The sequence below is a fragment of the Chelonia mydas genome, chromosome 21, assembly GCF_015237465.2.
Source record: "Chelonia mydas isolate rCheMyd1 chromosome 21, rCheMyd1.pri.v2, whole genome shotgun sequence".
NCBI lineage: Eukaryota > Metazoa > Chordata > Testudines > Cheloniidae > Chelonia > Chelonia mydas.
In genome coordinates, this window is record NC_051261.2 from 1,914,052 (window position 1) to 1,937,934 (window position 23,883).

The 23,883-nt window shown below is 44.4% G+C and overlaps 1 protein-coding gene across 5 annotated transcripts in view; it reads left to right on the forward strand.

Annotated features, from left to right (window-relative positions):
• The window catches only part of SLC16A1 (solute carrier family 16 member 1), a 31,139-nt gene extending 12,921 nt beyond the window's left edge, over positions 1 to 18,218 (forward strand). For 3 of the 5 annotated variants that reach the window (XM_037884900.2, XM_037884902.2, XM_037884903.2), the window contains 4 exons: positions 6,822 to 7,079; positions 13,450 to 13,593; positions 14,069 to 14,941; positions 15,720 to 18,218. In XM_037884900.2, coding sequence (XP_037740828.1) covers positions 6,863 to 7,079; positions 13,450 to 13,593; positions 14,069 to 14,941; positions 15,720 to 16,015 — 1,530 coding nt within the window. In that variant the 5' untranslated portion in view covers positions 6,822 to 6,862 and the 3' untranslated portion in view covers positions 16,016 to 18,218. Of the gene's footprint in view, positions 1 to 2,086; positions 2,246 to 5,506; positions 5,640 to 6,819; positions 7,080 to 13,449; positions 13,594 to 14,068; positions 14,942 to 15,719 lie in introns of those variants that run through there. The other 2 variants (XM_043533415.1, XM_043533416.1) reach the window with 2 other exon arrangements.
• Positions 18,219 to 23,883: the final 5,665 nt, after the last annotated feature.

A 23,883-nucleotide genomic window follows, 5' to 3' on the forward strand; every position in this document is an offset into this window, starting at 1 on the left:
GCAGGATTATAATCTTATACAGAAAACTAACAACAACAAATACCCACCCTGAGCACTCCCTCTTGGTCCTAGCTGTGCAAAGGCTAGTGCTGTGACCTTCATAAAGGGGCATTGTAAGGAGATTTTGCGAAGGGCTTGCTGCAGAAATATTTCATTGCATTTTGCTGTGGTCTCTAAATGAGAGCTTCTGTTTTTGGCTGTGGAATTCTGCCAAGCTGGGCTTTTCAGTATACAGTAATTTACTGCGTGGTAGAAATACACATCCTGGATATTCTGCTTTTATACCTCTAAATAAAACAAAAGGGGTGACTATAGCAGTCCGAAGGACCTGGTGCTAGCTACATGAGGGGACTAGATTCTGGCTTGCTTCCAGAGTCTGCAGCCCTGCATGCCAAAAAGGAATTCAGTCTAGCTCTTATACCAGTATTTGCTACAGGGGAAGGTGGCGTGCAGGGAGAAGAGGTTGCCTGAGGCGATTCATTCCTGGGATTTATAAAGAGTTTACAACATAGAAGATGCAACCCTTGCAGTCAATGCTTGGTCTCACCAGCCTTAATTACTTCAAATGTGGCTACTTTAATGCCTAAATAGGGCAAACTGTAGCTGATTGCTTGGCAGCTGTGAATTTGAGTTCTAAACACGTCTGACACGTAGCAGCTATTCCAAAACAGAATTGGAAGTGTCATAACTATTACTTGGGTTTTGGGGAAATGTTTCATGTTGAACTGACTCCTATTTCTGGGTGTGGTTCTCTTCCTTCGGCTGAAATTTCTTCCATATGAGGGTAGGAAAGAAATAGGAAAGATAAAACCTGAAACACAGTTGAGAGATTTCAGAGTAACAGCCGTGAGAGAAGCCTTTAAAACTGGTCTTCTCAGTGGCTGGAGGGAAAATGTAGCATGCAGAATTGGTAATGTAAATCAGCCCTAATGGTCTCGTCTGGCACTATTCTCTACGAATTTTGCTTTGTGATTTCAGATCTAGTGAAACTCCTACTTCAATCTAGTGTTAGCAGCGACTTGCAGTTTGTAATTCTCTTTGCTTAGATTTAAATTGGGAGGGGGGAGAAGGGGGGAGAAATAGCCTACTGAGATTTCTGTTGCTTATCAAATGATGCAATCGTAGTCTGTGCTGGGAAGGGGAGAGGGTTGCTGGGAAAGGGCAAACGAATCCAAGTCTGAGTAAGATCAGTCAACTTAGTTTTCCTGGAGTGGGTGAAAGATTGATCTCTCCGTAGCCTCGTCCTCAGATGTTGCACTGGACTAGTCCAGAATCTTGGTATAACAGCAGCTGAGAGGGGAAGTTCATTGATCCTTATGAACGCTCGATATGACTCTAAAAGTAAGAGAGAGTTGGAAATTAGTGCATGCAATCTCCTCTGGAAAGTGACGTTAACTTGTTAAATCATACATTTGTTTAGATGCTATTGAAAGAGTTAAATTGTACAGAAAAAGCTAACAATCCTTATGGTAGACTATCTGCTTTTGGTATTGAGAGTGAAAATGGCCTAAGATGTGGTTTCTAGACATTTGTGTCTTACCTTGCACAGGGCCTTCTCCTACCCTCTCTGATCTCCACTCTGGTTGTAAGCATGTCTTGTCAGCCACGTGAGTATTCAGTCTGAATAGCACGTGTCAGTTGCTAGCCAGTGTGTAGCATCTCATTTCGCTGGAGAAGCGGGCCACGAATCTGTAAATCCTGAGCTCTTTCCCGAATGCCTATGTGCTTTAATCTGCATTAAAGCTCCAATTTGTGACTTTCTCTCTGTATTGAGTGAGCTCAATGGAAGCTGCAGTCACCTGACATAATGAGAAGAAACACTTCTTTTGGGCTTGGGAGCATAGTTAAATTAATGGGGTTTATTTAGGGGGAATACCTTGTAAATGATTCTTTTGTCAGAGCTACAGTGTGACTTGGTTCTGCTCGTGACAGTCATGTGTTGGCCAAAAAGCTGTCTAAAAATGCTTCTATCAAAAAAGAAATGAGTGGTGGCGGTGTCAAACAGAGACTAAACGAGTTTTAAAGGTTTAATTAAAACGTCTCCAATACTTTGTTTCCTCTTGCTGCTGCTGTATGCTGGTTCAAGGCACAAATGCCTGAACATGAACTAGTATTAGGTGGCTTCTGAAAACCTCACCTCCAGTTTTGATCCAGATTACGCTTCCATGAGATCACCATTCATGGTACTTGGTGTGATCAGCAGAAGGTTTCTTGATCTTCAGGAGTCCTGGCTAGTGTTCCCGAGGTAAATTGACCCAGCCGGGGTGAGTTGACCCAAGGCCCCTTGTAATCTGCAGGTGGATGAACGAAATTCTGCAGCAGGGTTTCTGATGCTTCAGGCTGCCAATTCTGCATCAGCTTCATTTAGATTAAATAAAAGTTGTTTAATTGATCATGTATGAAAATGAACAATATCTTCTGTATAGTGGTCTCTTCTATCTTTAGGTGAAATTTAGTCTATATTGCATTGTCCCTGCACTTTCAGTTCTTGATATGACTCATATTGATGTTGTAGGAGCCGCTGGAGGTTTTGGCCACCGGGGGAAAGGAAGTTGAGACTTTTGGCACTCTGGCGGGTATCAAGGCAGTGTAGGACAGTGGAATAAGCACACTAGACCCGCTAAATTGAACCCCCTGGTGGATTGATGGTCGCAGCCTCGATCCACCCGTAAGTGGAGAAAAGCCCATAGTCATATGTGAATTAATATTCACAGTTACCATTGAATGAATGCATTGCTACAAATAGGGCCATTTGCCCCTCTTGGAGCCATTGTTTCAGGCTGCTCAAAGGTTCAGGAAGACAGTGCTATGTCTGTTTACATCCGGTCAACCTTGAAAAATCTCTAACTACAGACTAGAAATTCTTTCCATCTTTTCATTTAACATCTAGATTGTGGAGCACAACTGCTCAGCAAGGGGTAGATTCTGTGCCAAATTCTGCAGCAGCAGAATACCTGGACCCCTCTCCTCACGAAGTTAATACAAGATGCAGTTTGCCAGAGTAGGATTAATCTCCATATGCTATCCTGCCAGGCCATGCTTATGGGGTCCTGGAAGAGCTTCCCAGGCCTGAGATGCCTTCTTTACAGAGCGGTCTGTTATCACTGATATAGTTGTTCTGCGTTTTGGGTTTGCAGCAACTCAGGTGCAGTGACTGTGCTGACGCACATGGGCCAACTGACAATTACCTGATTTTTAGGTTTCAGAGTAACAGCCGTGTTAGTCTGTATGCAACTCCACAGTATGCATCCGATGAAGTGAGCTGTAGCTCACGAAAGCTTATGCTCAAATAAATTGGTTAGTCTCTAAGGTGCCACAAGTACTCCTTTTCTTTTTGCTGATTTTTCAGGAAGCTTCTGTTTCCTGCTCAAAGCTGCACATGCTTCTGCATTTCCTCCATGGTGACTTTCAAGAGCCTGTCTTACTGTGGAGTGGGGAGATTACACTGTAAATCCTTAGCAGGTTCCATGTGCATGTAGGAATGCCTGCTATGTTGTATGTAGCAAAGCTGCTGTTTGAAGGGGCAGGCTGGTTAGTGTGTGGTTCCTGTCTGGGGTGCTCTAATTGTCTTGCTCTGTATCCTGGGTCTGAAGGTATTGGGTGCTGTTTTGAAATGTCAGTATAACTGCAGCTAAGCATGTCAATAGCACTTGCGAATGTATAAACAAACAGCATTTGTCCTCGGCTCATCTGCTCCTTTCAAGTTCTTCCATCCTCTCCCTGCATTGTTGCCGTCAGCACAAATGTTCAGCGCTCGCTCTTGTGCATGATCCTTGTTTCAGCTGCTGCTTGTGGTGAGAGGCATTCAGTCAAAACAAGGCCATTTCATAATATGAAATAGCTATGTCCATCCTACAGCATGGAGCTCTACCTTCCGCATGACATCCTCCCTGCAATCTGTTTGTGAGCAGCTCTTCCTCCTTTAGCAATGCTTGCCATGACAAAAGACCAAGGGAGAACTTTGGGGATCTTCAGTCTGTTTGGGGATACAGAAATGTGTCTAAATACTATTTTCCTTTGACTTTCTTGGGCTCATACTGGAAACTGTCTTACAACTACACATTGTAGTGTTATGGCTGCACAATGAAGTCCCAAGTCAGTTCAGCTTGAGATAACAATCAAGGTTGCATCGGATGAAGTGAGCTGTAGCTCACGAAAGCTTATGCTCAAATAAATTTGTTAGTCTCTAAGGTGCCACAAGTACTCCTTTTCTTGTTGGTATGAGTATAATTTTACTCAGTATGGCCGGCCATAAGCATTGAAAAACTATGACTCTGGCCCTAAAATAACATGAGACTAAAAAAAATACATTCTAGCCTCTGTATTTGTCTGCTGTTTCTGAGCCTTTGGCATAAATTTGCTTCATGCATTCAAGCTTTTCTCTGCAACCAGGCTGGCTAGAAATGTACTACTTTAAAAATGAAAGTTGATATACTTTGTAACTACATGATTCTAGGAGCTGGGCTTTACTGAAACCAACGAATAGCACGAGATTTGTGATGAAAATCCTGAGCACAGACAGCAGCGCTGCTTTCCACCCCAGGGCCCAACAGAGGGGGTGATGGAGTAGCAGAATTGTATTTAAGGAGTGGGCCAGAGAGGAGAAATTGGGACGGATGAACCAAATGCCTAGAAACTGCCAAAGACTAACTGGAAAATCTTGCAGGAAACCTTTGGTGGTTTCAGCCTGTGAAATTAGACTTTAAAGCACCCTGAATTATATGTAATGGGATGGCCTGATAGTGAAGTTGCAACATGAGCTGCATCAAACCAGACAAGAATTCAAACCCTGTGAATTCTGTGGCAAGCATGTAGGCACCTATTGAAACTTTCCATTTGTTATCAGTCATTGCTAAGTTTAGCTGCATTTAGTGACCTTCAGAGATTGCTTCACGCACAAGCAGAATAGAAGCATTGACATGGTACCTAGCTCAAAGAGAGACGTCTGTTTCTTCTCTGAGGGGCACATTTCAGTCATTTGATATTATTTCTCCTGTCTCTTCCCACTTCCACCTGCCATCCCCCCTTTTGACTGTATTAAAATCTAACTTTGGATATAAGGGGAGAGTCCAGCACTAACTTCTAAAGCAATTTCCTTTTAGTAAGGGCACTAGGGGTGGTTGTTATATTGTATATTCAGTTGCTTGGCTGTACTTTGTGGTGGTATTTTGTTATGAAATATACGCAAGAGACCAAATAACCAATGTCAGTCAGGTTTATTAATATGGTACAGGAAGAAGGTTCTGTATGATACCCAATTTCCAAAGAGCAGTCCTGTGCCGTGATATTCCCCTTATGCAGAAGGTGTGCTCTCCAAAGTTACATCTCTAAATCCATCCCTGTACACCCTACTTGTTTACCAGTAAAAGGTACTGCATATGTCATTTGAAACTGGATTTAATTAATCAACTATCTTGTCTGTTTCTGGTATCATGGTGTACCCCTTTATCTTTTGTTCTGAACCCATGCATTCCAGGTCATGATGCTCCCTTATTTTTGTTCTGAGCACATAGATTCCTGGTACTAAGGGGCATGAAGGCACCTCTTAGATTTGCATGGGTGACTCCTTGCCTGTTGCTATGAAGACATCTGTCCTGATACTGACAGTTTTCCTATCTACTCAAGCCAAGACTTACTTTAGCTAATGCAAAGTGTTATGGGATACTTAGCATAAGTGTACAGGATTATAACAAAGGTACAGGGCAATCTGGGCTATATAACTGCTACATTAATACTTCACATGCTTAGAATGTGTATTGCAAGTAATAGTATCAGCATAATATATGGATGCTAGCCAGCATATATTAACTTCCTGTAGAAAACAAAACCAGCTTCCCAAATTATTTCACACTCCAGTCACTTTCTAATTTGCCCTGACCACTGCTCTAACACCGTCCTTCTCTGTGGTAAGATCGGTGCCTCCCAAGGCTAGTCTGCATTTCCTGTGCTGCCCTACTTTTGCAGGAATATATCTTGTCTTTCTTCCCCACTGTGATAGTGACTGATAATGGCTCTGTGAATATTAAAGCTTAGAAGAGGAAGTGGATACTAGCCTGGTTGGAGGCCCAAAATAGTTAAGTTGAAAAAATCCACATAACAGTATTTTAAAAAATAAATGACAGTGCATGATTGTGTTTGTACAGTATGTTCCTCAATAACTCTACAATACAATATGCTCTACAATAACTGAACAGCATGCGCAACCCCTGCACTTTCCAGAAGCAAGATTTTCAATGCTGCCAATAACTCAGCACTGCTGACCAACCCCACAACAAACATGTGTGACTGATCTGTAGTTGGCAAGGAAGCTGCCTTCTACTTTCAGCTTTCAAAGGGTTATCTATGCTTTTAATTCACTGCTTATAAATATCTTAAGGCAAAGCCCTTCAAAAGCATCTTTTGAGTGACTGTCTTGACACCTTTCAGGAGCCTGAATTTCTGAAAATGCTGAGCACCCACCCTCTAAAAATCTGCTCTGTTCAAGGTGTTGCCAGTTGGGAATCTAAAAATCAAGGCACCTGGAATCATTAATCACTCTTGAAAGTATTTGCCTTTTATTATTTTAAATGGGTGGTGGTCTTGATTCTTGAATCTCTCAGGTAACCTTGCCCCCATTCTAATGCCCTTAAACAACTTCTGAGTTTCACATGAGTGTTGCATCTAATTCTGATCCATCACTGATGGGGAATTCTTCTGTGTGTTAGGGGAAGCCAAGAAGGGCGACAGTTGGACAGCTCCAGGGACCTGCTTCCTCCTAAGGACTCTAGAGTAAAATGCTGTCTTATTCTTTACTAAGTGCTGACATCTTGTGTTCTCTGCAGATCTTTGAAACCCAGCTTAATCACCACCAACTTCACTCAAGATGCCGCCAGCAATTGGAGGCCCTCAGGGATACACCCCACCAGAAGGAGGATGGGGATGGGCTGTGGTCATCGGAGCCTTCATCTCCATTGGCTTCTCCTATGCATTTCCCAAATCCATTACTGTGTTTTTCAAAGAGATTGAGGTCATCTTCAATGCGTCTAGCAGCAAAGTCTCCTGGATCTCCTCCATCATGCTGGCTGTTATGTACGCAGGAGGTAAGCAAGCAGACGAGAGACAACAGGGAGGTGATTTAATGGTCTCCTATTGTATTGCCTTTCTCCAAAACACGAATAGGGACTGACTGTTTCCCATTTGGGTGAAATTTTCTAAACTGGTTTGTTTGGAAAAGTTTGGCGTAAACTTTATTTAATGCCCAAAGTGTGAAAATGAGGTTAATCTGTCCTGCTCCTCTGCAAAGCTATAAGTAAAATCTTTCCAAGGAATTAGGACTTGCGTAATTCTGCACTTGCCCTCGTTAGAATGTAGCTGTGACATTTTGTCTGCTTCTAACATCTTCCGGAAGGCCGGCATACGAAGCTATGGTGAATGCAGGAGTCCCTACAGAGAGTCATCATAGATGAAAGAAATTACAGCTTGCAGAGCTGATTCTGTACCCAGCAAATCAATAGAAGTATGCACTGTGGTGTGGCCAAAGGTAAAGTGATAGATCTAGGAACAAAGAATGCAGACGAGGATTTGGGGGTCATGGTGGATAATATTGGAACATCAGCTCCCAGGGCGCCACTCTGGCTGAAAGGGCTAATGTGATCCTGGGATGTATAAATGGGAATCTTGAGTAGGAGTAGGGAGGTTATTTTACCTCTTTCTTTGGCACCAGTGTGACTCCTACAGGAGTAGTCTGTCCAGTTCTGATGTTCACTGTATAAGAAAGATGTTTAACTGGACAGGGTTCAGAGAAAGGGCATGAGAATGATTAAAAGATTGGAAAACCTGCCTTACAGTGATAGACTCAAGGAGCTCAATCTATTTAACTTAACAAAGAGAGGGTTAAGGATTGACTTGCTCAGTCAGGTGAGGAACAGATATTTGATAATGGTCTCTTCAGTCTAGTAGACAAAGGTATAACAAGATCCAATGGCGGGAAGCCAAAGCTAGGCAAATTCAGATTGGTGATAAGGCTCAAATGTTTAATAATTAGGATAGTTAACCATTGGAACAATTTACCAAGGGGCTGTAATCTACTGACAACTTTTAAATCAAGACTGGATATTTTTCTAAGAGAGGCTCTAGTTCAAACAAGAATTTGGGGAAGTTCTATGGCCTGTGCTCTATAGGAGGTCAGACTCGACTATCAGTGTTCCCTTTTGGACCGATCTGTGAATTTGTTCCAGCTGAGGATCTGGCCCGAACACTAACAACACAACTGCTCTTCCTTTATTTTCTTTCTTTTCAGTGTGTTTCTCACTTGTAGTGCTGAGAAATCTGACCTGGTCAGAGCGAATCCTGGTCCTGGGCTAACTTTAGCAAGGGCATTTTGCAAACCTAGCCAAAAGGATTGTCTCAAACTCCCCTTTTAACAGCAGAAAGATGGCAGCAGGGACCAAAAGTATAGGAAAACAATTGACAAGGCAAACAGCAACTTTTTTTTTAAATGCTGGTGAAGCCCCCCTCTGCCACATCTTGGGGGTTTGGACTGATGGGGGCAAGACTCCAGACCACCTCCAATCTTACATTACTTTCCTTAAATAGGTAACTTCTGATTACATGGGGGAGGTGGGTTCTTACCCCCGTCCTCACTTCCTCAGTATTCTGTAGCATCCTGTGAATGTGCGTGGTAAACTACGTGGCTAAAAGAAGCTCCCACTGTGACAGCCATAGTGTCCACCCTGGAGGCAGCTCTGAGTATTGGTGATTGTCGTGCAGCCGCTGTCCCAAACTGGCAAACCGCCTGACGCATATTTGCATTTGTGCATCAAAAGCAGCTGCCGGCAGGAGCTGGGTGTGAGGCTTTTCCATGGGGGAACAGTCCCTGCTTTGTCCTAGCTCAGCTAGTGAGGCAGCTGGCACATTTCCCTGCCTCCATGTTATAACAAGCTTGTAAACTGTAACTGACTTCGTGGGACCTGATCTAGGCCATTCCCTGTCCGTCTCTAGTGGTCCTGTGAACGTGTTCTCTTGAACGCTCTTGGGAGCCTGTATGCAGAAGGATCAGTAATGGCTAACAGGGACATGGCAAGACGGAACCAGTCACCTGCTCTTGGAATGAGAAACGCTTCTTAATCTTTTTCTAAAGTGATTTGCCTCCCTCTCTGTTGCCGAGCATTAGGGGAGCTCCTTCACAATGATAGCTGCAAAAGTCTTAAAATCCCAACAACTCACTCGTGCCTGGTCCTGCAAACTGGTTTGTTGATGTGTATGTGACCTAAGTGCTGTTTCGCACTATGGCCCAAGTTTGAAACTATCTAGAACTTTCCAGAGCAGGAATGCTCCTCTGTAATAGCTTTGGTGTTTCACTTAGGGGTGGCACAAGTACACACAAGGACTGCATTACTGCTTTCAGGCTTTCCATAGCTTTTTACAGTATGGGCCAAGAGCTTGTAAAGAGATAAGTAAATAATAAACTGTGTTGCCTAGAGTTAAGCGTTAGTCACCAGATGTGACATCAGTCCCACCCTCTTTCCACAAGTAACTCTTTTCTTGTAACCTTAGGATGTCTGACTAACTCTCATTCCAGGAAGCAGGGGTGCTTTGCATACAATATCTGCTTCTGAATATCTCTTTGGAGGAAGTTCTGTGTGTGTGTGATGTTTGCAAAGGCAGCTCCTCATCCTCCTGCCACCCCCACCCCCACCCCAGACAGACTGTACTATTGCTCTGCATGCTTTTTCACAAATCTGCAGAGAGCCAGCAAGAATACTAAACTCTGCTTGGCTGAGCCTTTGCTGAGCAGCCACAATGCATGGTCTGTTCCTCCCAGACTCATTTGGATCCTGAAAAGCACAATCTTGAAGGAACTCAGTTTTCTTCATAGTGTCGAAAGGATGCTTTATTCTGGTGAAAGCTGCCAGATTGACCAAGTGGCATGGACTTGGTCTAGCGCTCCCCAGAATAAGAGGCGAATGGGCAGCAGCAAAGCAAGGCCTAATTCTGAACTCTTGCTAGTTTGACACTGTTGTGACTCATCTGAAGTCAATGGTGGGAGGATAATTGGGCCTATGCTGGGGACGGCACTTGAGTTCAGATGCTGGTTTGTAGTTGTTGCTTTTGATTTTGGTCCAAGTGAGTTAAAGGGACACAAGTTAATAATTTGAAATGACCTTGTCTCAGTTACTAATAAAATTAGGAAAAACACATTTTAATTTCGCTTCTTGCTGTCTTTTTTTCTCCACACTGAAAATAGACTAGTCAGTATTTTGTTAAGTTTCTAGCCAGTTTTAAAGGTGTGTGTGCTACAGCGCTACCACAATCTTTGAGCTTTTGTTTAATCAAAACCAAAGATCCCCTTCCCCATTGTGAGGATACTTAAGCACTGCCAAGTGTCACATCCAGCACAGAGCACTTTGGATCTGGCTCTTGCCCTGAGCAGTTTTGGGTTTTTTATGAAGCCTAAATTTTGGGCCCAACTTGATATGAACGTTGCTTTTTGCCACAGTAAGAGCTAATGTCATGAAGCCAAGCTTAACATACTGCTCCCTGACAATATATTAGCAGGCCTTCAGTCCTACTATTCCCTGGTATGTTGCAGTGCTGTCCTTAGGATCTGCTCCAGGGACATCAGGGAGTGGTTTCATGTTCAATGTGCAAATCTTTCAAACTTTGCTAAACTCCTGGTGTGTCTCTACACAGTGGGTGGGTGGGTGAGGGAGGGAGCGTCCCAGCCTCCAGATGCAGTGCTGCGGATGTGAAAAGGAAGAGTCAGTCCTTACGGATTTGCACAGGGCCTTAGCTCAGTTGCAGAGGTTCCTTACGGGAACTGTACAGCGCTCTGTGCCTGCTGGGAAGTACCTGCACGGGCCCTGCATGTGATGGAGGGCATAGGCTATTTGGAATACCGCTGGGATTTCTGAGTGCCTTGACTCCAGGTAGGAAGCCAGGTTGCTGACACAGCCACTGGACCCTCTTCAAACATTTTCTAGGTTCTGCTCAACTAGAGGTGAAATGGTCAAGCCACATCTGAGTAGCCGGGAATAACATGTTGACCTTGCTGTCTGTTAATAGTGAAACCAGATCTGTTAATGTTCAGTGGGTGCTCATTCAGTTTATTTAATTACATTTTAGTGTCTGTAGAGCATGCACTACTGTATCTGATCACTGTTTACTTTGGATTAGGGTTTCTTGTAATGAAGCATTTTAAACTGTGGGTGCACACAGCAATCTGACTTCTCAAACATTGGAAGAGTAATTAAAATAACAAATGAACAAAAATCCCTCCCCTGCACATGAAATGTTTCTGCTGGAGAGGCTTTGGAGCTGTGGCTACTCCCTGGTTGTGCATTCAGCACACAGCTAGTCTGTGCTAAACATCCCGTTGTTTTTGTTACCCATCTGTGCTCTCCCACCCGATTCTGTGTTTCCTCCTCATATTACGCCTGATCTGTAAGCCCTTTGGGGGCAGGGATGGTTCCTACATTTCAGAGTTCCTGGCATAGTAGGGCCCCGATCTGGCTGACTCCCTTAGGTGTTACCACAAGATAAACGATCTATCAAATTTTGGATGGTTGAAAACAGGATAGACCCACATAACCCAGTTTGGAAAACTGCGGTCTGATCTTCAGGACAGAAATATCCCTAAAGAGTGGACAGCATAACATGCAGCACAAATAAACACAAGCTCTCTTGTTTCCAAGTAGCTGTGGGAAAGTTTCTTTACAACTGCTTTGCATCCCCACTTCTCTGCCCCTCACTTCTTTTCCTGGGTAGCTATAATGAAAGTTCATGTTACTATTTTCTTTGGGTATAAAGGGGGGGGAATTTTTCTCATGCTGCCCTCCAAGCCAGAGGAGTAGAGTATGTACAAGTTTAAAAGGTTTCTCCTCCGACACACATGAGCACGTTTCACACTGCTGTAGAGGAAGATAGTACTCTGAGCTAGTGCGACTAACTAGAGCAGGGGATGAGTCATGCTGATGTTTCAGAAGCTCTGCTGGTCTGGCGGAGGTGGTCACAGCTAGCGTCACAGACTGAGTCAGATGTCAGTTGGTCGAAGGCTTTAAAGAGCAACTGATGACTCTTGAAAACTTGGGGAAAAAACACTTAGTTTGGGGACCATCCTGCTTTTTCCTTTCCTAAATTGGTAACATGCATGCAGACAAGATCTCCATGTGACTGTGGCTTTTGATGTGTAGAACTCCAGTGGAAAATAAGGAGCAGGATCTAACAAAGCCAATCATGGTATCACACTAGAGTCTCTGGGGCACAGTAGGGGGATGGCTTGACTCAAACATTCAAGTTTCCATCGGGCTTCTGTGGCTGAAGCAAAGTGAAACTTTAAAATAACGAAAAAACCCAAACCCAACATTGACTCAATTTAAACTCCAGTCTCACTTGAGCTCTGTTCTTCTTTCTGTTCTGACTCACTAAAGCATTTTACAAAATCCCTTCAAATCTCCCTGTTTCTGCCCCTACGTGCACTTGATATTTTGGTACCAACAACATCTAAAAGTTACTAGAGAATCTTATCCAATGTACAGGCTTTTGAAAATATCCGTTCTGTACATCATGACCCCCTCCTGAGGGGAAAAAAATGACCAGCTTGTTGCATGCAGTATATTCATGGGTGTTTGTGTGGTGGGTTGTTAGAGCCATGCCCAGAATAGCTAGAGTTTGCATTAGGGTTCAGAGAATAATAAAAATAACTAGCTCCTATATAGGGCTTTGCATCATTAGCTCTCAGTGCTTTCCAAAGGAGGTCAGCATGGTACCATCACTGTTTTATAGATGGGGAACCTGAGGCAAAGGAAGGGGAAGTGACTCATCCAAGGTCACCCAGTTGGCCAGAGGCAGGAATAGATCCTAGGAGTTCTGAGTTCCAGCCTAGTGCCTTATCCACTAGGCCACACTGACTCCAAAGGGATGGGTGGGACCAGATCTTGTGTGTCAAAGCTATTGGGACAAATTAATCTGTGGTATAACACCACTGAATTCCCTGGAGTTACACCAGGGCCTAATCTGTCCCCTTGTGTCTCTAAACTTGGGGAGGCAGAACTGTATCCGTTCATATTTGTGAGGCTCTCTGCAACCCTACGGACTTAAAAACTCTCTCAAGCTCTGCAAAAAGCAGAGTGGACAGGCTCTTACGGGGAGCCAGTGCGATGTTCCACTGTGAACTGTTTCAGTCTGGATTCTAAACCGCCTGGAACATGGTGCTCTGGAGTGAGATGTCCGAGCACTTAACCCAACATGGCCTTATGTCATCCACCTTGCTCTTTTGCGCTTCTATACCACCCCCCTCCTCTCGACAGGAGAGCCATGGCTAATGCTCATCTTGATCACCCATGCCCAGCTTTCACGGACTCCTGAAGCTAAACCTCTGTGCACTCCTGTTAGTGTCCATCTGCTTTATAGTGCATGCATACCACCCAGAGATGTCTCCCCTTTGGTTAACTCTCTTTTGATCTCTTCTAGGTCCCATCAGCAGCATCCTGGTGAACAAGTATGGCAGTCGGCCAGTAATGATTGCTGGGGGCTGTCTGTCTGGGTGTGGCTTGATTGCAGCCTCTTTCTGTAACACTGTGGAAGAGCTCTACTTCTGTGTTGGGGTTGTGGGAGGTGAGCGGTCTTTTCATGACTCCTCATGGTTAGGGTTAGAATCGTAAAAGTTCATCTTAGCCTTGTCCTAAGTCAGTATATAAATTGCTATATATCTATACACACTCTGAATCTGAAATCCTCCTCAGCGAAGGATGTGTGTATCGAAGGATGTGTTCTGGTACTTGGACATCCCCATCTTATCTCTTGTATCCTGGAACTCCTTCAATTCTGGCTCTAAAAAACAAACAAACCCCCAATAGTCTGCTCACTAGCAAAATTGGCACCTTCTTCCTATATCGCTGAGAATCTGCAGTAACTGGCCAAATCCTGCCATTAGTTACCCCCTACATAACTTCTGAGATCAGTGCAAGTTAAATTTAGTATAACATGAGAAGAACTCAGCCCAGTACCCAATCCATTAATCCCAGAATCTACAGATGTGTAGAGATCTCTCATTTTTAAACTCACATGTATGTATTCTCTTATTTTCCAGGTCTTGGGCTTGCATTTAACTTGAACCCAGCCTTGACCATGATTGGCAAGTACTTCTATAAGAAACGTCCATTGGCCAATGGATTAGCTATGGCAGGTAGCCCTGTATTCTTGTCTACACTGGCCCCCCTGAACCAGTTTTTCTTCAGTATATTTGGCTGGAGGGGGAGTTTCTTAATTCTTGGTGGCCTTTTGCTGAACTGCTGTGTAGCTGGATCTCTGATGCGACCTATAGGCCCCAAGCCAGATCAGCTGAAGAAGGAGGTCTCAAAAGAAGTATTGCAGGAAGCTGGGAAGTCCACTATAAAAGCGGATGAAGGAGCTGGCGATGCCAGTATGGACCTTATTGCTGGAAAGACGAAGAAGCAGAAGCTCACAGTTTACCAGACTATTAACAAGTTCTTGGATTTGTCCCTGTTTACACACAGAGGCTTCTTGCTCTATCTGTCCGGCAATGTGATTATGTTCTTTGGACTGTTTACTCCCTTAGTCTTCCTCAGCAATTATGCCAAGAGTAAAGAGTTCGGTAATGAGTCTGCTGCCTTTCTGCTCTCCATTCTGGCCTTTGTAGACATGGTGGCTAGGCCTTCCATGGGACTGGTGGCAAACACGAAGTGGGTTAGACCGAGGATCCAATATTTCTTTGCTGTCTCTGTGGTGTATAATGGAGTGTGCCACCTCCTGGCACCCTTCTCCACCACCTATGCTGGGTTTTGCGTCTATGCTGGGTTCTTTGGATTTGCCTTTGGCTGGCTCAGCTCTGTCTTGTTTGAAACACTGATGGATTTGGTTGGGGCTCAGAGGTTCTCCAGCGCTGTCGGGTTGGTGACTATTGTGGAATGCTGCCCTGTGCTCCTGGGACCACCTCTCCTAGGTAGAGTATGTTTATGTATCTCCTGGGGTGCCTGTGTACTGTGAGAATACCAAGGTGGGGAGGGAACAACTACTGCTCATTCCCAAAGGACAGTTGCTGAGAATTGAAGGGACAGAAGTGCAGAAAGGCATGAGTGTAGCCGGAACACACATGGGAGGGCTCTTCCCAACAGGAATGGCCAGTAATTATAGACATACTAGAGTGTTATCCCAGTGCAGGGAGGGTCTTCGTGCAAGGAGAGTGTCCACACTCTTTTCTATATGGAATTTCAGGGTCCATGGAAAGTTTGAGTTTTTCCCCTAGAGCAAAGGAAACTTCGGTTTTTAACCTTGGGGAGATGTGACTAGAGGAAGCTACAGTGACAGCTTGGATACCCTGGTCAAAAAAGAATGTCACCTGAAAAACAGGTTTTCTAGAAAATTCTGGGGGACTCCTAGACAGTTTTGGAAAATGGCTGGACTTTTTGGTCTACCCAAACCATACCTGAACAGCCTCTTCCTAGTGGGTTTGCTTTTAACATTTAAGTGGACATTGATCAGAGCTTACTGCCATGTGCATTGCCATTTTACCAGCACTGCATTTGATCAACACTTAGGTCAGGCTTTAAAAAACCTAAGCTTTTAAGCAGAGATTGTTCTTGTGGCCAGATGCATGTGCATGCACACACATTACGGGTTAGACATCTGGGGAGAGCTTATGCATGTTAGCTTAGAGTGATTCCCGCTGTATAATGGGAGATGGTCAGCCACATAATGTATTGTCCTCTCTGGTCCATCAGGTAAACTCAATGACATGTACGGTGACTACAAATACACATACTGGTCCTGTGGAATCATTTTGATCGTCTCTGGGATCTACCTGTTTGTGGGAATGGGCATCAACTACCGGCTGCTGGAGAAAGAACAAAAGGCAGAGGACAAGCTGAGAAACAAAGGGAGAGAGGAGGAAACCAATATCGATGAGGTGGAGAAACAAAAAGAGGCCGAGAAACAAAAAGAGGCAAACAATGATGTGGCCAATGTGCCGCAGAAAAACACAGAAGATGGCATAAAAGAGGAGGAGAGTCGTATGTGAGGGACTGATTTTAATCCTGGAGGATTGGAGGAAGTGCTGTTCCTCTAAAATAGTGTCTGGGGAAAATGCTGTGCTGGTAGTGAGCAGTCATCAGAAGTGTATAAACCAGGTGTTCATTTTTAAACAAAGCTCTCAGTTGTTTTTCCATCTGGATTCAACAGAGGTAACAGCTAAATGTGCCATATCCTCTTACGTGGGTGGGAAACTTTTTTATATTCTGGCTTTTTTAACAGTAACATGAATGTACTAATAGGTGCCTTAAAGTTTCCACCTCTAGACTACTCTGGAAGAGCCTTAATGCCACTCTGTAAACCATGTTTTAGTTAAGTTTTTTGTGATCTGTTTAGGGTATGTCTGTTTTTAAAGCCACAAAAAAGGCTACTGGATATTTTGAGGCTCAACTGGCTTCAATGCTGAGTCTAAAATGAATACTGCTTCACATACTTCTTAACTGCCAGATTCTTAGTGGAAGTTGGGATATTTTTGAGGTGGGTTAGTGGGAGGGGTGGCCTTAAAATAAAATATGACAAAGTCCAAACTCCTTTGGATGACAGACACAACCTGGCTCTATTTGTAGGCTTTTCTAGCACCTCTTGAAAACATTTTTAGCTGCTGTAGTTTTTTAAACCTCCCCCCTTTAGTTAAATTTTCATGAACACTTGGGTTGGAATTGATGACTGAAATTAATGGAAGGCTTTTTTTAAATAACTATCTTCACTCCACTCCTTTTGGGGTGGATCCTCATTTTATTGTGATCATCCCATTTTCATAAAGAACACTTGCTGATGCAGGAAGGATTCAGGTTTAGATCATCCCACTTTTCCTAGGCAAAGAAATTTCCAAACTCTTTGATGCCTCTCTTCAAAGTAACACTATGAAACCAAATGGGTACAAATGCAGAAAGTTGAGTTGTTTAGTTAGGAACCTGCTTTAGCCAGAACTAAAGGAATTGATACTGGTACATATCGGGTCTGTGCATCCATCTTTCCCATCCTATTACTGAGTTTGGCTTTGGAACTGGAAGTCTTCCACTGCTGCTTCATTTAGGAAATCAGCATCTCTACCAGTGTTGGCCAGTACTATGTCCCTTCCTCTTCCCTAGCCCTGACCCTGAGCTTCCTAAGAGGTGGCTTCTCTGTCTTGAAGCTTCCTTTAGATCGTGCACCCCTCCAGGAAAATAGAGTATTCTACTCTTCATGGAGCTCTGTTCCAAACAAGATGTTGCAAAGGCTTGCTGGTCTTCTAGGGTGGATGCTACTCACTTCAGTGGGAGTGGAGTTGGCTTTTAGCGAGAGGGTGTCAGTTGTGTTACATATTCTCGGAGTCTGTCCTGTGTTCAGAGCATGACTGGCTCCCTTACTGGTATGGATGTGGTCTTGAGTACGTGGCATATTGTCCTGTGCTCTGAGGCCTATTATTTTGCACACTAAATGGGGCCAAATACTCTCATATGCCCATGAGGTAAAATAGCTAAAGCTGCGTAACTGCCCCCTCAAAAAACTCTACTTGCTCCTGTTTAAGTGAGAATTTAAAGCAATTTCTAACTGCTCCGATCAAAGACCCTTAAAGTGGGAAGGGGAGGATATCTTCTGTTTGTACATATTTATTTTTTTAGCACTGGTAAATATCACAACTTGCGTGAAGAGGGTTAAGCAGATGGCCTGTGACCCGTAGGCTCCTGGTGCTTGTGTTTTAGTGAATGTTAAACAGATATCCTGTAAGGCATAGGTTTTTGTTTTTTTCTCTAATAAACTTTTGTATAATTCACCCACCAAATGTTGGTTTTTTTTCCTTTTCCTAGTCAAATATTTTAGTATAATGTTTCATAGCCACATTCTAGAGATGTACCAGTTGGTGTGTATTTGGTAGGTTTTTAAGGGGAGAAGCATGTGGGATATTTGAAGTTACAGATTCTTCAGGTTGGCCCGTAAGAGGTAGTGGTGTAATGCAGTTCACCTAATCCATGAGCACTTTCACAGAGAAGCATGTTGGGGATCATCTGAGCTGCATTTCTTGTGAGATTGAGTCAAAGCAGAACAAAAACAAAGCCTTGTAGTTCTCTGTGTCTGGAGAATACAACACACTCTGATGCAAACTCAGTTTAAAACAGATCCGCAAAGCTCATTGGAAAGTAAAAACACTAAAGGAAGTGTTCCATTCCAGATACTGACTTCTGTAGCTCCACTGAGGGCTGAGTGTGTTCACATACTTAATTTTTTTTTAAAGAAGTCTCCTCAACTGCAGAAAGAGGTTTTTTGTATGTGGGTAGCTTGTAGCCCCAGATGGTCAGGGACTCCACACACAGTGATGCCACTGCCTTACTTGGTTTTAGAGAGGAGTTTTTAGGGCTTGTCTACACTTACCAGGGGATCAATGCGCGGCCTTCAGGTCTCATGAAGACCTGCTAAATCGACCGCAGATCACTCTCCCATCAACTCCTGTACTCCACCAGATTGAGAAGAGTGGGGGAGACGACGGGAGAGCGTCTCCTGTCGACATAGTGTAGTATGGACTCCGTGGTAAGTAGATCTAAGCTATGTTGACTTGAGTTACGCTATTCACGTAACTCAAATTGCGTAGCTTAGATCAACTTTTCCCTGTAGTGTAGACAAGGCCTTAGAAGCCGTTCATGCTGTCTTGGCTTGTTAAAATATATAACTTAAGTTTTAAGAAAAAGCCTAAATATAAATTTCTTAACAAAAAACCTAAATGTTAAATCAGACAGCTGAAGGATAGGGTTTTTTATGAAACTAAACCTCATCTGGTTCCATAGTTCTATTAGCGTTTCCTCTCTCCATTGTCCTAGGTTTACCTGGTCAATTTTCATATTGAAGAAAGAAACTTTAAGCTATAACTTTGCTGAAGAACTGAGTTTGCACAACATAAGATGCCAGACAAACAGTAGTGATGGTAATTCATACAGATCTAGGGCTAGTAGGAATAAAGTTGAAACTAATTTTTTTTTTGAGACTTTACATATATACAACATACAGCAGGTGGCCTTTGCTCTGTCACTTGGCGCCCCAGACAGTATTACATAATGAACTGTGAAGTCCTCTGCCCTGTTTCCTTGGCTGCTGACTTAGTGAGTTGTTTTTGTTTGTTGTTTAATTTCAGTCTATTCTAACCCTACAAAAGGAACAGGTCAGGGTGTTTTCATACTCTAGAATAATATTATAAAGCCAATAGAGTATTTTGTATAAACAGATTTTATTGTACTGTACTGAGCTGTGACCTTGTAAAACCAAGATATTGTATGTTTATAAATTTCATGTCTGTCATAGTTCACATTGCAATAAACTAACCTTAAAGAGCTGCAGGTGTGGTTGCTGTTCTCGTATATACGAGGAGACAAATTACCAGCTGCTACATATTCTTGCACTTGGTTTGTCCTTCCATTGACTGCACAATGGAGTCTTGCCAGGTAAATTGGAAACACTAAATGTCACACCAGTGAGGTACCACATTGACCCCTGGAGACTAGGTTCTGTCCCCAGCTGGACAATCTTCCCCACCAGTGAGTCTCAGCCATGACCTAGAGGGACTAATTTTATGGGGCATTGCCTGCCAGGGACCATTCAGTCCCTTACACTTTCCACAAGGTTGCCACTCACGGTGATGTGAACACCTGGAACTGGATCACTAAACAGTCATATAGTGACAACTCTTGGTTGCTACCCCTGACTGGAGACTGGTGCTGGGCTTGCTGTGGTTTCAGTGCTTTTCTCTTGATTGTAGGAGCTGTGAAATGGCTGCACTGTGCCCTTTTGCAGTCTTGGCCAAAGCAGTGTGTTTTCTGTATCTTTAATCTTACACAGTGCCATGAGTAGTAGAGCCTCTTAGGCGGTGTCCTCATTGCCAAAAAGCTTGGGGTCTGAGGTGGTGGGGTGTTTTAAACAAGATAATGCAGGTTAGTGACCCTGCTGTAGAATCCTAGTGGACACTAGGCACTGTAGTTCTTCCCGTGAGGTGACCACTGCATTGCACCACCCACTGCTTGAGGTGGAGCTTGCCTAGGTTTACCTAGTGGTAAAACGACAGTGCCTTGCCTCCTAGGACTGCATGGTGGGATAGCAAATGTGCACTGGTTAGCACAGTGAAAACATACTTCTAGCTAGAAAGAGAGCCCATGATTTTTAAGGAGCTCTTGGCAGATGGGGGTGGAGAGCCTCTTACAGAAACTTACTGTCCAGACCTCAGGAAATTTAATATTTAGCTAATGATCGGGCTGTTGGACTTCCTTGTGGGATAAGGCCAGGCTGCTACCTCTGCTCCCATTTCCCAGCACTGGCTTCTGCTCCCTGCGTTCTCATTCTCCCAGGCGTTCTTCCACCGAGATGTCCGTAACCGTGCATAAGGGCCTAGTCAGGCAAAGCACCTGTGCACGATAGAAGTCCCTGTAAAGTCCATAGGGCTACTCCTGCTTAAGGGCTTTGCTGTATCAGGGCCTAAAACATTTTTGGCCTAGAAACTAGCTGAAGATGGAATGTGTGTAGATGCATGTAGACTCAAGATGCTGAGTCTATTTCGCTTCACAAAGAGAAGGTTAAGAGGTGACTCTATTACAATCGACAAGTATCTACACAGGGAACAAATATTTGATGGGCTCTTCAGTCTAGCAGAGAAAAGGATAACAAGGTCCCAGGGCTGCAAGCTGAAGCTGGACAAATTCAGAGTGGAAATAAGGTGTAAATTTTTAACGAAGAGAGTAATTAACTATTGGAACAACTTGCCAAGCGTGGTGTGGATTCTCCATCTGACCATTTGAAAATGGAGATTGGCTGTTGCTCTAAAATCTCTGCGACAGGCCCATGCTCATGGTCCTAATCAGCGGCAATGAGCAGTGACTCGACCTGCAGTAAGTTGAAAAACAGCGGTGGCACGCTTCTGCAACATGCCAAGGAAAAGTCCTGCCACTGTCCTCTAGGCCCTTTGTTTGGAGGGGGTTGTATTTGGTTTAAGATTTCCCAGGACTTAATTTTTTTATAATAATAAACGAACTTCAGTTCCCTTGACTACACGCCCGGGTTAAATCTGGGCGATGAGGGGTGGAAGAGGTAGAAGCAGCGAAGATCCCTAACAGTCGAATCTCTTCATGTGTCTCCACCTCTTCCACTTCCAGGCCCATGTGGCTGGAGACATGGCAGCGCTCTCCTACCCGAGCGGAGGCCTTCTGGAACCACTTGTTTTTAGGACTTGTGCAGTGAGGTGTGCAGATGGGGGAGGTGTGAAATCGTCCACCATGTTGCTTTACTGTGACAGGCAGCCTTGTGTTTTCGCTTCGGCTAGGTCGGGAAGGTGCGGTTCCTATGCCCAACAGAAATAGTGGTGCTGGACTAGCACAGCTAGCCGCATGAGTACGTGCGCAGGGGGGCCAGCTGGGTGTGTATTCAGGGACCTAGGCCGAGCTGCACTGCTATTCGTAGCATGCCAGCTGGAGTAGAGCTCGCGTGGGTGTGCCTGCGCGGGCTGGGAATCGCTCCTCCGAGCTCAAATGCAGAACAGAACCTCGGACTAATTTGCTCTTAGCAGAAACACCTGGATGGAATCAGAAATGTGGTGCTGGAAGGGACCTTGAGAGGCTCCCAGCCCCCTGCACTGAGGCAGGACCAAGTAACTCTAGACCATCCCTGACAGCTGTTTGTGCAACCTGTTCTTAAACCCCTTCTGTGAGGGGGATTTCACAGCCTCCCTTGGAAGCCTGGTCCAGAGCTGAACTCCCCTGAGTTAGATATTAACTAGGAAAACACTTTCTAACCTACATCTCCCTTGCTGCAGGGTAAGCCCATTACTTCTTGTCCTGTATTTACTGGGCATGGAGAACAATTGATCCCTGTCCTCTTCAGAACAGGCCTTAACATGTTTGAAGATTTATCAAGTCCCCCTGGAGTCTCCTTTTCCTAAGACTAAACATGCCCAGTTTTTACTCTCTCTTCACAGGTCAGGTTTTCTAACCCTTTGATTGTTGTTGTTGCTCTCCTGTGGACTCTCCAGTTTAGCCACTTTTCCTTGAATCTGGCACCTAGAACTGGACACAGGACCCCAGCTGGGGCCTCACCAGTGCCGAGTAGAGCAGGACAATTCCCCCCCATGTCTTACATATGATGCTCCTGTTAATACACCCCAGAGTATTAGCCCGTTTTGTACCTGCATCGCATTGCTGACTCTCATTCAATTTCTGATCCACTGTAACCACCACATCCTTTTCACAGTACTGCCACCGTGGCAGTTATCCCCCATTGTGTAGTTGTGCGTTCGATTTTACCTGCTTAAGTGAAGTACTTTGCAGTTGTCTTTGCTGAATGGCACCTTGTTGAATTCAGGCCAGTTTTCTGACTTGCCATTAATTTGTATGTTAATTTAATGCACTGGATTTTAACATAATCAGTATTATCCTATGCTTGAAGGGTCTGACAGTGGGGAGAAAATTGGTGGTTGTTTTTTATTAAAAAAAAAAAAAGAAAAAAAAAGCTTTTGTAACATCTTGATTATCCTACATGTTTGGGAGCTGTCCAAAGAGTGCTTCTAGCTAGTTAGACCAAGCAGTTAGCTGCTGCCAACTGGAGGCAAGCATGGGTGAGTTTTCACTAGCCAGATGCATCCGGCCCCCATTTGGCATGTTCTACGAGCCCAAAGGAAGAAGCCCTTGCAGGCTGTTAGAGATTTCCTTGGAATGCGTTGTCAGGCTTTCCCCCTCCTTCTTCCCTGGCGGTAGCAAACAAAAATTCTCTTCATAGCAGGCGCAATTGTAGAAGTAGCTGGAAATTAACTCCCGCGTCGTTTGTTTTCCCAATCTTCTTCCGGGCCGTCTGCCAGAAATGCTTTCACAATGGTTCTGTGCATGGCAGGTCAAAGTGTTCTGAAGCAACTGCCCACGTACTAGCAGTGTCTGGGTGCAGACCGGACTTGCCAGTGCCTGGCTAAGCCCGGCCATACAAACGGATACAGTAGCCCAACAGGGTAACCGGCCAGAGTTAGGCTGAGTCTGCCTGCACCTGGCACGGGAGGCGGGGGGCAGCTGTGCTGCAGGCGAAGACTGACGCTGCACAATTATGTCTTAATAAAGTGAGCCCAGGTGACCGGTGTTAGTGTAACAGCGCAGGAGAGCGAACGTCTGTTGCTGCAGCTCAGAGTGAGTTAGTCCAACATACATGTTCCTATGCTGCCCCTTTCCTGCATGTGTCAGCTCTGGTCCATAGGGGCCACACGTTAGCCTGAGATTAGTCCAGTCACTGGGGCATGTTCTGGATGTCACCTGACACAGCCACCACGGGGGTAAACATGAGAGAGAACCACAATCTTGAGGAAGTGGACAGGGCCCTAGTTCACTTCACACAAGCTGCCACTGTGTCTGGCTGGATATAATTGCAATGCATGCTCTCTGGTGCAGCTTGTCTTCAGATGAATAAATGGTCCTTTTTTAAAGCATCAGAGCCTGTTCCATAGCACTCAGAAGGTCCTGAATATATTTAGCTTTAACAGCTGAGCTGTGACAAGAAAATGTCTCTAAAGCAAGGCATTCCAAAGCTGGTCGGCTTGCTGTCAGTGTGTGGCTAGATGGAAACTAGGCTTTGTTGGACAAACATTCTGTGTGCACAAGAGAGAGACACACACACGCACATTCAGATTTCTCCTGGCTAGTTTAATGGAATTGATAAATAGTCCCTGCTAAACTTCTCTCTCTCGGTGCATGGGAAAGAATTTTGGGGATTAAATCTGAATCTCCCAGGCCAGTTCCCACTGGAGTCACTGGACAGGACTCTGATGTGTGGCTGGGGAATGTTTCTTCTCTCAGCTCTCTCACACCCTGAAGGCAATGTGCTAGAACACAAGGTGCAGCTGCAGTGGTGGATAATACATGTCAACTC